This window comes from Leucoraja erinacea, chromosome 4 (genome assembly GCF_028641065.1).
Source record: "Leucoraja erinacea ecotype New England chromosome 4, Leri_hhj_1, whole genome shotgun sequence".
In the NCBI taxonomy this organism is placed as follows: domain Eukaryota; kingdom Metazoa; phylum Chordata; class Chondrichthyes; order Rajiformes; family Rajidae; genus Leucoraja; species Leucoraja erinaceus.
The window spans coordinates 2,389,905-2,405,281 of NC_073380.1; the positions used below are offsets into that span (position 1 = coordinate 2,389,905).

At 41.5% G+C, this 15,377-nt stretch overlaps 1 protein-coding gene across 22 annotated transcripts in view; it reads left to right on the top strand.

Annotated features, from left to right (window-relative positions):
• lrrfip2 (leucine rich repeat (in FLII) interacting protein 2) overlaps positions 1-15,377 on the top strand; it is an 87,466-nt gene that overhangs the window by 39,903 nt on the left and 32,186 nt on the right. For 9 of the 22 annotated variants that reach the window (XM_055633524.1, XM_055633531.1, XM_055633535.1 and 6 more), the window contains one exon: positions 12,814-12,843. In XM_055633524.1, the coding sequence (XP_055489499.1) occupies positions 12,814-12,843 (30 nt within the window). Of the gene's footprint in view, positions 1-3,655; positions 3,713-3,803; positions 3,858-5,019; positions 5,083-6,839; positions 6,954-12,813; positions 12,844-15,377 lie in introns of all 22 variants that reach the window. The other 13 variants (XM_055633525.1, XM_055633522.1, XM_055633520.1 and 10 more) reach the window with 7 other exon arrangements.

The following is a 15,377-nucleotide window of genomic DNA, read 5'->3' on the forward strand; positions in this document are numbered from 1 at the left end:
GTACCTTCTGTCCATCAATGCTGTTAATGGTTTTGCCATTAACTGTGCAGTTCCCCCTTGCCTCCCCTTACACCCCTTCCCCTGTACCTCCTTATAGCAACAGACCTGCTGATGCCTCTTCCAGCCCCAGCATACGACACCATCCCAAGGCGAGCCCTTCTTCACCTACAGCATGGTCCTGTTGAAACAGTTGTTGCCCACTGGGGACAGGCTGCAGCCAACAACAGGATGTGCTCAGTTACAGTGGGTCTCCCTCCCCTCCCACCTGCTGCTGCTGCTGCTGCTTCCTGTTGGCCCGTCGCTTTGTCCTCTACCTGCTGCCTCCTACTCCTCCTTCTCCCGTCACTCTGTCCAGTTTGCCTCTCCCCATAGCCACCCCCTCCCCTTCTCCTGGAGACACTGACATACTCCATCTTGGAAGATGTTGATGACTGTGGGGGAGGAGGAGGGGGAAAGGGGGAGGCCAAGTGGACAGAGCGATGGGAGAAGGTGAAGGAGCAAGCGACAGTGGAGGGGAACCGAAGCAGAGTGGTCAGAGCAACAGTCGGAGGAGGTGGAGCAGGGCGGCAGGTGGATGGGGAGAGAGCCCTATGGTAACCGAGCACGTTGTGTTGTTGGCATTTGTAACCAAAAGAAACTTAACCAAAATACTATTTTTGTGTTAATTTTGTAGAAAAATGACTTTTGCTTTTGTGCAATCCGAATCTCACCCCTAATCTTTCTCCCATTGACACGATGCTTATATAATGTGATTTTCTAGAACACAAGTTTGGACAGATATATGAATAGGAAGGATTTAGGGGGCTTTGGCCTAAATGCAGGCAAATGGGACTAGCCCAGGATGCCAACAGAAAGAGGTGGCAGTGGTCAAGCAGGAAGTGTACAAAGTCACCGCTGACAGCCAGAAGCAGCAGCAGGTGAGAGAGCAGGGAGCAGTCCCACGGTGACAGAGTGTGTCTTATCAGCGGCCTGAGAAAAGCACTGTCTCCAGGGGCTACAGTGTGAGCTGTACAACAACAGCTGTGTCACTGGGCCGTGTGGTGGGTGATGGGCTCACTGGTGCACCTTGCCAGTCGGGTGTACGGGTCAGAAGCTGGAACTCTAAACGGTTGGAGAGATGGCGTTAGCCGTGGGTGGCGTGGGCAGGTCGGTCTGCTATATCTAAAATCCTTTATAAAGGTGTCTGGTAAAATGAAGGTTTAGAGAACTGTTCTTGCTGTCTTCCATGTCCTTCTTGGTGAAAACAGATGCATTGTACTAGTTTACTACCTTGCCCACATCCCCAGTCACCAAGCACAAATTTCCTCTGTTATCCTATTACTCTTAATATGCCGAGAATCTCCTCTAAGATTTTCGTTTACCTTGCCTGTTAGCTCCATTTCATTTCCACTTTTTGCCCTCCTGATTGGTTTTTAAGTCGCCCTCCCAATCTTGTACTCTGACAGGGATTTGCCTATATCTGACATATGCCTCCTTTATTCTGAGCAGCGTCTTAACATGTCTCATAAACCAGGGTTCCCAAACTTGCCAGCCTTGTTCTTCACTTCAACAGGAACATGCTGTACCTGTCCTCTTGCTATCTGGCATTTTAATCAACCTCTGCAGGCTCCCCCGCCTAATGCTACTGAAATTGGCTATGAAATAGTTGGTAGTCCTTCAAACGGTTCCAAGGTCAAACCGCATCATGGACTTGGGATATGAAGTCTTGTGTTAATGATGCATTATCTAGGTTAGCATTTCGATAAATATGACAGTATATTGCTCAATATACTTTTTCAGATGAGATATTAAAATCAATTTGATTAGTTACAGATGATTTCATGTCATGTAACTAATCTGATGCCTATAATAATGAAGCACTTCTCTGTACTGCAACAGAGCCACAGCCCAGGTAATTGCCGACACCCCTGGAGAACAATGTCAACTGCAACTTTCTGCCTCGGAGCTAAGGCAACTGCTGACCACACCTCTTGGCTGTTGGAGCCTGAAAGCAATTCCAACTTCAATTAACTCTGTTTTTTAGGGGCCTTTAATTATGTAAATTGACTTTAGTAAAATTACTTTAGACATTACTGACTTTAGACACTACTGACCGACATCTACTACAACCCCACTGACTCCCTTGGCTCTCTGGATCTACTGACCAACATCTATTACAAACCCAAATGGACTGGACTATCCCATGGCTATCTAAGGACTAACACTTAACAATTCAGCCACCCTGCAAGTCCCTGTAAGGACTCTATCCCCTACTACCATAATTCCTCCATCTACACTGTTTTTAAATGATACCAATGAACCTGCTCCACCACCAGGATCCTTACCCCTAAAACTTCTGTCCTATCCCCTACTTTACTCCCCGTCTATCCCCTACTCCGTTCCTCCATCTACACTGTTTATAGATGAGGCTCTCACCAGGATCTCTTCTATTTCCCGTAGCTCCGCTCTCACTCCCCATCCGCCCCCCCCACTCGTAACAAGGACAGAGTCCCCCTTGTCCTCACCTTCCACCCTACCAGCCGTTACATACAATAGATAATCCTCCGACATTTTCGCCACTTCTAACGGGATCACACCACCGGCCACATCTTCCCATCTCCTCTCCTTTCGGCTTTCCGCAGAGACCGCTCCCTCCGTAACTCCCTAGTCAATTCGTCCCTTCCCACCCAAACCACCCCCTCCCCTGGTACTTTCCCTTGCAACCGCAGGAAATGTTACACTTGTTGCTTTACCTCCCCCCTCGACTCCAAGCAATCTTTCCAGGTGAGGCAAAGGTTCACCTGCACCTCCTCCAACCTCATCTATTGCATCCGCTGCTCTAGGTGTCAACTGCTCTACATCGGTGAGACCAACCACAGGCTTGGCGATCGCTTCGCCCAACACCTCCGCACAGTTCGCATTAAGAAACCTGATCTCCCGGTGGCTCGGCACTTCAACTCCCCTTCCGTTTCTGTCCTGGGCCTCCTCCATGGCCAGAGTGAGTCCCACCACAAATTGGAGGAGCAGTGCCTCATATTTCGCTTGGGTAGTTTACACCACAGCGGTATGAACATTGACTTCTCCAATTTCAGGTAGTCCTTGCTTTCTCCCTCCTTCCCCTCCCCTTCCCAGATCTCCCACAGCCCACTGTCTCCGCCTCTTCCTTTCTTCTTTTCCCGCCCCACTCCCCTCCCTCCACATCAGTCTGAAGAAGGGTCTCGACCCAAAACGCCACCTTTTCCTTCCCTCCATAGATGCTGCCTCACCTGCTGAGCTTCTCCAGCATTTTTGTCTACCTTAGTAAATCCATGCTCATTTACAAAGGATAAATTGAACCTGATAGGAAACGGTCTTAAATGGTGCAATAAAACAGTAAAATGACTGTATTTATTTATCGTAACATACAAAAATCAAAATACTACTTACGTTAAGCTAAAACAGAATGTGTAAGCAATATTCTGCTGTTTGTTAATTGACTTTTTATCAGAATATGAATGGGTCTTAAGCCTGAAGTTTTGGAATGTTATGGTGAAACATTTGGCTCATTTAAAGTTTGTAAGGATGTTTACTTGTGTGTAAACAGAATTAGTGGCTATTATGCTATCAGTTTGGCTGCTTCCAAGTTGAAGCATATTTCTCTGATAGCTAAATATTTGCCCATAATCTATATTTGTAGGCATCATTGAATGATGAGGGACTTCACAGTCGTGATTGGAGATATAACTCAAGAACTGTAAGTTTCCTGTATTGAGTACATGACACATTTAAAGGAAATAACTTACTAAACAGTGGCATAATTTTTGAAATGTTGGCTTTTTCCACAGCCAACTGGAAGCAGCTTTGCTTCCCAAGCAAGCTCAATGCACAATAGCCCATGGGTAAGAATTGTGTCCAAGCATGATGAATCATTTCCAATTTATGCATGGTTATTGATTAAAAGTGTAACAAAAAAGAATAAGATGTTGCAGCAGACATCTACTTAAATATAAATCTATAAATAGATAGTGAATGGTAAAAATTACACTCTTGGAAACTACTTGGTTGAGTTGAGCTGTGTAAGGTTTTCAGAACATACCAGTAAATAGTAGGAGCAGGAAGATACCATTGAGTAACCTTTGGCATTCAATAGGATCATGGCAGATCCACTACTTTGTCCACTTTCATGCTCAATTCCGATATCACTTAATACATTTCGGAATTCAAGGTCTAGTGCTCGAATTTCAACAGCCACCTGAGATCTCATTGGGTCTTCCAAGAATGCAAATGTACTGATAGAAAATGCTGAAGTAACTCAGAGGGTCAGGCGGCATCTCTGGAGAACAGGGATGGGTGATGTTTTGGGTTGGGACCCTTTTTGAGACCCCGTTCCTGGTTTCCATGTTCTCCAGAGATGCTGCCTGACCCACTGAGTTACTCCAGAACTTTGTCTCTTTTTGTTAACTAGCACCTGCAGTTCCTTGTTTATGCTTTATGCAAATGTGCTGCATAAGTCATCAAATAACTTCTTGATATCACATATTTTATTATAGATGGCAGCATTTTTTTTTTCAACCCCTAATGTCAATCTCTTCCCTTCTGCCTTAAATAGTGGGGTCACATTTACTATTGAAGTGAAAGTGAACGAGTAGAGGATCAGGCTGAACGTCCTACTCTTGCTTCCATTTCTTTTGTTGTGGGACTCTTGGTTCTCCAACATTTTTGGGAGAGATATTTGCCTTCTGGCTGGGCAGACCAACATGTAGTTTCATTCCTCTGTTATTTCCTTACTGTCCATGATCAACTATGCTGGTTTCATCTTTAGGAGACACAAATTTGGTCCCCTAATATAGTGCTTTCCATTGGAATTAAATGACTTCTAGAACTGCATTTTTAAATTAAAGACTTATTTCATTTGCATGGTCGTGTGGAGAAATTGTACTTTTATGAGAAAAGACCTGTTAAGATGCTTTTTGAAACAGGACGAGTATCTTACTGTGTAATGAATTGATATTATGGTCATCAAGACTGGCTTTATATTTTGTTTACCTAAATTGTTTGTAGAATTCAGATGATGAAACATTGAGCACCATGTCCCAAGATAGCCAGGAGCATTGTGACAATATGGTGAGCTCTTTTCATGCATGTGGAAGTGCATTCTATGGTTGGAGCTTGTGGTTATGTTTCATTTTTATAAACAACATGGCTGGTAAGAATTGTTGCATTAGGCAAAGTAGTGGTGCATGAAGTCTGTAGCTGCTTCTAAGATGGCAATTCATTGTAATCTCTTGTTACAGAGCCGTATATAACAGAAATGAGAAAAGACCAAATATGCTTTTCTGTATCTATAAAGAGACCAGGCAGTATCAATTCTGTATAAAACTCTTTAAAATCTGAACAGTAAACCAAAATATAGGCAAACCATCCCTTGGAGCAATTGAGTAGGTTAATTGATTAAAATATTAAATTAAATATTAAAATACTATTATGTACTTGCTGATTAGCTCATTTATTGAGCAAGTTTTTATTAACTGTTCCTTCATGGAATTCCGATTCCAATAATCTGAAGCTTGCTGATGAGATACGGTGAATTGTGTAGAGTCATGTAGTAATATTCGAGACAACTGTATATCTGTTCATTTTTTTGCTATTTACCATGCTGGCTGAAGGAAACAGGAGATCAGAAAAAGGCAAAGGCAGTAGATCAAGATTAATCCTTCACTAAATATCGAGGGGAGAAAGTTAATGCTGCTGGTATATTAGCAGTTCTCTATAATTGTCAAAGTGTAAAAATACAATTGTGAAACCAGTCAACCATTTAGTTTAGAGATACAGTGTAGAAACAGGCTCTTCGCCCCACCAAGTCCGCGCCGACCTGTACATTAGTTCTATGTTATTGGACTTTCACATCCTACACACTCGGGGCAATTTACATAAGCCAATAAACCTACAAACATGCATGTCTTTGGAATGTGGGAGGAAACCGGAGCACCCAGAGAAAACCCACGCGGTCACAGGGAGAATGTCCAAACACCGTACAGAGAGCATTCGTGGTCAGGATCGAAGCTGGTTCTATGATGCCCTACAACTGTTCTACCGTACTGCCCCAAATTTTAATACATTTTCTCTTGGGATCTGTAGTGAACATCTTGGATAATTATGTAGTCCCTTTCATGATCTCCAACTAAAGTATTTTTTTAAAAGGCATAACGTTTTTTATTTTAAAAAAACAAACTATTCATAATAATATTCCACAAACAGTTCATCAGCAGTTAAACAGGCAATAATGTTTTTTATTGGTAGCATGGTATTTTTGTTTTCATTTGAGGAAAATATTATTGAAAAATAGTAAGTTAGAAATACGTTTGCATGTGAAAAATTGATGTAATGTGTGTGCCAACTAATGAGTGAATGCAGACTAGTGTGATTGCATGCCATTTCATTAAGTATCCAGCAGTTGCCCAGGGTGCACATCTGATATAGGCCTGAGTGCAGCATGAGCCAGAGGCAGAGCTTCAAACTCCATCACAAGTGGGATGTGCAAGTGTTACTTATTGCTGGGTGCTCCTATTAAAGGTACATTTTGCATCACTCTGAGCTGTCAATTGACCAGCTGGAGGCAAAACGATACATTGCTTAGAAAATTGCTGAACACGCAGGCATTTTTCTTTAAAAAATAGATTTTCTGTCATCGTATGACATTTAGTGTAAATAAATGCAACTGGTCCAGAGATCTTGGATAATTGACAATGGCAACCATTACTCTGGTATCCAAACATTGTTTCCATAATCCAGGAATCTGAAAATATTTCACCTTGATGACATTTGTGTTGTTTCATATACTCTGTTATTTATTCCTCTTTACTTTTCCTCTTCCTCTGCAGTCACCTGATTTTTCTGATCAGAGTGGATCAACAGCTGCCTATTTTAGTCGTTCAAGCCGCAGGGGAAGTGTGATCTCCGACTTTGATGATCTTACTGTCCCAGATCTTTCTAGTGTGAGTGAGCACATCTGTGATGTGTGGTTTGGAGCTGATTATTAGAAGTGACCTGTCCCTGTGTACATTTACATACATTGAGCATAGAACAACACAGCACAGGAATGGGCCCTTCTGCCCACAATGTTGGTGCCGAACATGATGCCAAGTTAAACTGATCTTGTCTGCCTGTACATGATCTGTATCCTTGTATTCCCCACAATTCCATGTGCCTATCCAAAAGCCTCTTAAACTCCACTATCGTATCTGCTTCCACCACCACCCCTGGCAGTGAATTCCAGGCCCCCACCACTCCTGTGTCTTGCCCCGCTCAATTACATGAAACTTTGCCACTCTCACCCTGTAGCAATGTCCTCTAATGTTGGACATTTCCACCCTGGGAAAAAGATTCTAACTGTCTATACTACCCGTGTCTCTCATAATTTTATATATTTCTATCAAGTCTCCACTCAATCTCCAATGTTCCAGAGAAAACAATCCAAGTCTATGCAACCTCTCCCTTTAGGTGAAACGTCTAATCCAGGCACCATTCTGGTAAACCTCCTCTGCATCCTCTCTAAAGCCTCCACATATTTCCTGTAATGGCGGACTAGAACTGCATGTATTACTCGAAATGCGGCCTAACCAAAGTCCTATAGGGATGCATCATGACTTCCGGACTCTTGGATTCAATGCTCCAAGCGATGAAGGCAAACATACCATGCTTAACCAGCCATTCACAGACTTGCGTCTTGTGACTAAGCCGTTTATATTATTGATACATATTAGTACGTTACTCAGTGTTCTCTGAAGTATTGACCAAAGATTATAGACCTCCTCTATAATCTTTGCTATTGACTGTCTGTTTTATTTTTAAGTAATATTATGATGAGGTTATCATTTTAAAACTGTATGCTGTGCATATTAATTCAAACCAAGCATAAGTAAGCAATGCATATTTTGTTCAACTTTAAACAATACTGGATAACTTTGGAAGAAAACTAGACTGCATACTCATGGGCATATTCTCCCTTACATTGTGGCCAATATTGACATTTTGCACTCATTGTCATTGTCATGCATGCCATGTGATTTTGTAAGTTTTCCTGCACCATTTGAACTTTATAATTTTCTCAGATATTTGACTTGTCAACACTTTGAATATTTTGTTTTTGTTGTTATATGAGTCGCTATAGTTATTTCCCTTCATATTCGGCACAATCATTACCCTATATCATTATTGGCTTTTGGCGTGGCGTTGATGTTCAGCTTTTAGGTAAGCATGTTCTGGAAATATACTGTCCACTCTGAGCCAGTGATAGGGCCTGGTGTACCTGTCACTTCACTCAGTCGCTCGACTTATTTTATCATAGGAAGGAAGCTCATTTATTTGAATAGATATTCTTGATCTGGAGGCTGCAAAGGCAAACAATCGTCATAATTTTAATTTCTCTGACATCATTTTCTCTGATTATCTGAAGCATTAATGATTGTTAAAGTGCATAGTTAGAAAGCTGAGTGGCTGCTGCCCATCCTCTCAAAGAATGTCAGTGCGATCGCAGGATGAATGGGTAATGGCAGAATATGCAAACTGGGCCTCATTTGCTGCTGAAACATTGCCGCCTGAAGATTAAGGGCCTGTCCCACTGTATGAGGTAATTTAAGAGCTCTCCCGAGTTTAAAAAAAAAATCAAACTCGTGGTAAGCACGTAGAATGTACGTAGCGGGTACGTCGGTGCTCGGGACGTCTCTTAACGGCTCGTAACGCTAACGGCAGGTACTCGGGAAACGCGGTAAGCTCATGAAGACTCATGAAGATTTTTCAACATGTTGAAAAATGTCCACAAGAGCCCTGAGTACCTACGAGCGACTATTACCTTAATTCTCCGAGTTCGATTCGGGAGAAACTCGGGAGAACTCTTGAATTAGCTCGTAGAGGCCCTTTACCAGAGCACTGAAAAATGAATTCAGGAATGTGGCATGTAGGGAGATATATTTAAATAAAGAGGGCAAAGAGGAGCCACAAAATATAATTGGTAGTTAAGATAAAAGTAAATCTCGTGTAATTTTTGAAGTGTATAAAGAGCAAGTGGGTAACTAGGAAATAAATGGGGCCATTATTGACCAAAGGGCAATGTGTACCTGGAGCCAGAAGGCGTGAACAATGTCTTAAATGAATGACGGAGACATTGCTTTCTTCTTTATGAAGTAAAAAGGCATTATGGTGGAGATCAATTGGGATGATGGAACTCTGGAGCACATTTAAGATTAGAAGATCGGATGTATTAGATGTCTTGGCAAGCATAAAGGTAGATAATTTCCCAACACCCAATGAGATATATAACAGGCTACTATGGGAGTCAGGGCAGTGGTTAGAAGGGACGTGGTGGAGATATTTCAAACTTCACTGGCCCAAGATAAAATGTCAGATAACTAGAGGAAACCAAAAGTGTTAACTCGCATCATTTAAGTAGTATTTGGATGAGAACTTGAATTGCAAAGGTATAACAAGCTACAGACCAGTGCTGATAAAAGGGATTATAATAGTTAGGTCAGCATGGATATGATCGGCTGAAAGATTTGTTTCTATGCTGTATGATCCAATTACTCTATTGCACCTTAATTGATTACAAATACTGAATATATGTATGCAGGTGTAATGAAACACCACCTTATTTAAGGTCTTATTTAAAGTCCATATCATCCTAACTGGGAAGTACATCTTCGTACCTTCATCCTCATTCGGTCTGAATCCCGAAGCACCCTACCTAAGAGCACAGACAGATGTAGAGTTGCCAAGTTATTATCTTCTCGATTTTGTTGGGCTTAAACATGTTTGCATCCTGTTTCTGAATATATTAAATAAATCATACTATAAAGGTTTTGATGACGGTTCATTAGTGCCTTGAAATGCTTAGTTTCTTGGTCTACCATCTCTTGTGAAAGATATACATCATTACAATGCATCACATTCATAATATTTAATGTTTTTAATTTATATTTAATTTTTATATACTTGGGTCTTATGAGTGGACATTGAACTTCCTATCTTCCAACTTTGCAGTAAATCCTATTGAATTGAGTGGAATAAATTTTATTAGCCAAGTATGTATGCATACAAGGAATTTGCCTTGGTGCTTTGCTCGCAAGTAACAACACGATACACAGTAGACAATTAAGAATAAAACATTATAATTTAAACATGAAGAATGAAATAAAATACCAGAGCAAAAGGAAGCGACAGAACTTTGGCTGTTGAGTAGAGCTACTGATCGTGGAAAAAAGTTGTTTTTATGTCTGGCCGTGGCGGCTTTGACAGTCCGGAGTCGTCTTCCAGAGGGAAGTGCTTCAAACAGTTTGTGGCCAGGGTCAGAGATAATCTTACCTACTCGCTTCCTGGCCCTTTCAGTGTACAGTTTGTCGATGGGGGGGAAGGTTGCAGCCAACAACTTTCTCGGCTGATCGAACGATGCACTGTAGCCTCCAGATGTCATGCTTGGTGGCTGAGCCAAACCTGATCATGATGGAGAAGGTAGGGACAGACTCTTATGATGGCCGTATAGAACTGGATCATCATTGCCTGTGGCAGATTGTGTTTTCTCAGCTGCTGCAGGATATACATTCTTTGTTGGGCCTTTTTGGCCGTGGAGTCAAAGGTTGAAACCAAATGCATATAATGTGATATTCCCAGTGAATGTCCAGGTTATCTTGCTGGAGAGATTTAGCATTTTTTTGTCATTAAATTATAGAGTTTTATGATGTAGATTATGAGATAATAACATTAAAAATGTAAAGACATTCACCTCTTCTAGTCCAGTGTTCATGAGGGAAAATGAGATTTTTTGAATTAATGCAATTTCAAATTAGTGCCCTCCCATCATTTAATTATTAGTGCCCTCCCATCATTTATCAAAGACCCATCATTTATTTATTTGCCTCTATTCCACAATTTGAGATTTGTAATAGAAAAAAAAATCACATGTGGTTAAAGTGCACATTGTCAGATTTTATTAAAGGGTATAGGGGTATTTTTATACATTTTGGTTTCACCATGTAGAAATTACAGCTGTGTTTATACATAGTCCCGTCCGTGTCCCCCCCCCCCCCTTTTTTTTTTTTCAGGGCACCATAATGTTTGGGACACATGGCTCCACATGTCTTTGTAAATGCTGAGGTGTTTTAATTGCCTTCTTCAAGCAGATATAAGAGAACTCGGCACCTAGTCTTTCCTACCGGCCTTCCATCACCTTTGGAAATTGTATTGCTGTTTATCAACATGAGGACCAAAGTTGTGCCAATGAAAGTCAAAGAAGCCATTATGAGACTGAGAAACAAGAATAAAACTGTTAGAGACATCAGCCAAACCTTCGGCTCACCAAAACCAACTGTTTGGAACATCATTAAGAATAAAGATCTTACCAATCACAAAGAAGACTTCCACAGCTGATGACAGAAGAATTCTCTCTATAATAAAGAAAAATCCCCATACACCTGTCTGACAGATTAGAAAAACTCTTCAAGAGTCGGGTGTGGATTTGCAGAAGACTTCATGAACAGAAATACAGAGGCTACACTGCAAGATGCAAACCACTGGTTAGCTGCAAAAATAGGATGGCCATGTTACAGTTTGTCAAGAAGTACTTAAAAGAGCAACCACAGTTCTGGAAAAAGGTCTTGTGGACAGACGAGACAAAGATTAACTTATATCAGAGTGAGGGCAAGTGCAAAGTATTGAGGAGAGAAGGAACTCTCCAAGATCATCTCATACCACCTCATCTGTGAAACACGGTGATGGTGATGTTATGGCCTGGGTATGTATGGCTGCTGAAGGTACTGGCTCACTTATCTTCATTGATGATACAACTGCTGATGGTAGTAGCATAATGATTTCTGAAGTGTATAGACACATCCTATCTGATCAAGTTCAAACAAATGCCTCAAAACTCATTGGCTGGCGGGTCATTCTACAGCAAGATAATGATCCCAAACATACTACTAAGGCAACAAATAAGTTTTTCCAAAGCTAAAAAATGGTCAATTCTTGAGTGGCCTAGTCAATTACCCGATTTGAACCCAATTGAACATGGCTTTTATATGCTGAAGAGAAAACTGAAGGGGACCAGCCCCCAAAACAAGCATAAGTTAGAGCTAGTTGCAATGCAGGCCTGGCAGAGCATCACCAGAGAAGACACCCAGCAACTGGTAATGTACATGAATCACAGACTTCAAGCAGTCATTGCATGCAAAGGATATGCAACAAAATTCTAAACATGACTACTTTCATTTACATGACATTGCTGTGTCCCAAACATTATGATGCCCTGAAATAAGGGGGACCTATGTAGAAACACTGCTGTAATTTCTACATGGTGAAAGCAAAATTTATAAAAATAGCCTTTATTAAAATCTGACAATGTGCACTTTAACCACATGTGATTTTTTTTCTGTTACAAATCTCAAATTGTGGAGGACAGAGGCAAATAAATAAATGATGGGTCTGTGTCCCAAACATTATGGAGGACACTGTACGTGGATAGGACTGGTTTAGGGGGATAGGGGCCAAACGCAGGCAGGTGGGACTTGTGTAGATGGAACATGTTGGCCAGTGAGGGCAAATTTGGCCGAAGGACCTGTTTCCAAACTATATGACGATGACTGTTCATCCTGTCTGTGCCTCTCACAATTTTATATATGTTAATCAAGTGTCCTCCTTAACCTCTGATGTTCCAGAGAAAGAATTCAGAGGAATCTTCATTTTACCTTTGTGTTGAACTTATTTTTCTGATGTCATTTCATGTAAATTTGACCGTTTGATATGATTATTGTTATTCAATTTTGCTGGAGTATTTATATATATATATTTTTTTATTTTCTTTTACAGTTGGATGAGAAGACAGAATCATTTTCCCGAGTGAGTAACAATCAGTAAAAGTCTCTCTGTTCCATTGATGAGATTGTTAGCTTATTGCCGTTGGAAAAAAACAGTTCATGCTCTAAAGATGCCTTAGAGTTATGTTCAAAATTAACAGAAATTTACAGAAAAATGTAGTTTTCTAAAATTAAAATATTGAAAGTGCTTTTGGATAATTAAGGTAATATTTGCACAATTTGCACAATTATAATGCATTAGATTCAATTATACCTTTAATAAATAGCATGAAATCGATTTTAGCTGTTGATTTTAGCTGAATTCTACAATTGATGCAATTCACACCACTGTTTTCGCTCATTGAATCTTTGCCAGTTCTTGGCAGACCAATCCCTCCCACTGTGCCTTCCAGACCAACAAATTATTTTTCTCGTGCCTATTCTGATTGATTTAAATAGTTCAATTTCACCAGCTGTTTCGAAAAGAGTTCATGACCCCTTTGTTTAAAAAAAAATAATTCAGTCCCATCTTAGGCTAAAATTTCAAATCTGTACCCGTCTTTGCTCACCTATTCTTCCTTTCATTCTGAACAACTTGTATCCTGGAATACTTCTTTAAGCGTGTTTCACCAGTGTTATTCACCAGTACCCTACTAATCGTTTTTATATTCTTGGAAGTCTCTCCGAGTTTATTTAATGAAAGAAACAGCATGGAAACAGGCCCCTTGGCCCTCCAAGTCAAAGCCAAACATCGATCATCTGTTCACACTATTCTACGTTTTCCCACTTTCACATCCACTCCCAACACACTCAGGGTAATTTACAGAGGCCAATTAACCTATGAAACTGCCCAAATCTCCTTGCATTTTACTTTTTACCCTCTCAAAACTCCCTGGTCTCACTCCTGTTAAAGTGTACCCTTTTCATCGTGAGTATATCTCTCCTGCCTAAGAACTCCTAAGAACACAAACGTTTCCACTCATTAAACAGTGAACTTATTATGTGATCTCACCACTAGTCACATTCTCCCATCTACACTCCTTACCACAACTCCTTGGTCACATCCTTTCGCACCCAATCCGCCCCTCCCCAGGCACTTTCCCCTTCATCCGCAGGAGATGTAACACGTACCCTTTGTCTCCTCCCTCATCTCCATCCAGAGATCTCAGCAGCCCTTCCAGGTGAGCCCAGAGGATCACATGCACCTCTTCTAAACTTCATCTGCTGCATACAAGAGCCCTTTTGACTACCCGTTTTTTCATGAGTGCAGGGCCTTCCTTACATTGGCAAGAACCAAGGCTTAGGACTAATCTTGTGAAATCACTGAGTTCAATCGGGCGCAACTTGTGCTCTGGTAAGCCTGCTTGCACGGATCCTTCGAGGTCACTGACAACCATTTTAGATGCCAGACCGTTCTACTTCCCTCCATTGCAGCCATATCCCTCCAAACAATGAAAGAGCTTACTGTAGCAAACCAGGGCCACCCTGAGGAGCAGCTGCCTAAGCTGCTTGAAATGAAAGATTTCCTGTGCATTACAACAGTGATTCGCAAAACAGACGCACAACCCTTCCTTTTGCGGGTGACTTCAATCACTCCAACCAGACTGTACTCCCCAAATTCCACCAACATGTCTCCTTCCCCACTAGAGTAGATAAGACACTGGACAAAGTCTACACCAATATGGCTGAGCTTACAAAGCCATCCCCCTCCCCCACCTTGGTCAGTCTGATCACGTCTCATTGTTCCTGCTCCCCAAGTACTCCCCACTCATCAGACGGGTTAAACCAACTGTAAGGACAGTTAAATGCAAACTGGAGGAAACACACACTGACTCTCACACGGACATTGATTCCTATACATCCTCTGATCTGGACTTCATATTCCGCTTGGTAGCTTAAAACCCAATGGTAGGAACATTGAATTCTACAGTTTTAGGTAATTTATTCCTCTATCGCCCATCTTAATGATTCAATGATTTAATGATACAGCATGGAAACAGGTCATTAGACCCAACTTGTCCACACCGGCCAACGTGTCCCAGCTACACTACTTCCACCTGCCTGCATTTGGCCCATATCCCTCTAAACCTGTCCAATGCATGCACCTGTCTAATTGTTTCTGAAACATTGTGGTAATCCCTGCCTCAATTACCTCCTCTGGCAGCTTGTTCCATATGCCACCACCCTTTAGGTGAAAAAGTTACCCCTCAGATTCCCATTAAATCTTTTTCCCTTCACCTTAAACTTATGTCATCTGGTCCTCGATTCCCCTACTCTGGGCAAGAGACTATGCATCTACCCGATCTATTCCTCTCATCATTTTATACACCTCTATAAGATCACCCCTCATCCTCCTGTGCTCCAAGGAATAGAGTCCCAGCCTATTCAACCTCTCGCTACAGCTCAGACTCTTGAGTCCTGGCAACTTCTTCTCACTACCCTTTCCAGCTTGACACCATCTTTCCTACAATATGGTGCCCAGAACTGAATACAGTACTCTAAATGTGGCCTCACCAACGTCTTATACAGTTGCAACATGACGTCCCAACTTCTATACTCAATACTCTGGCTGATGAA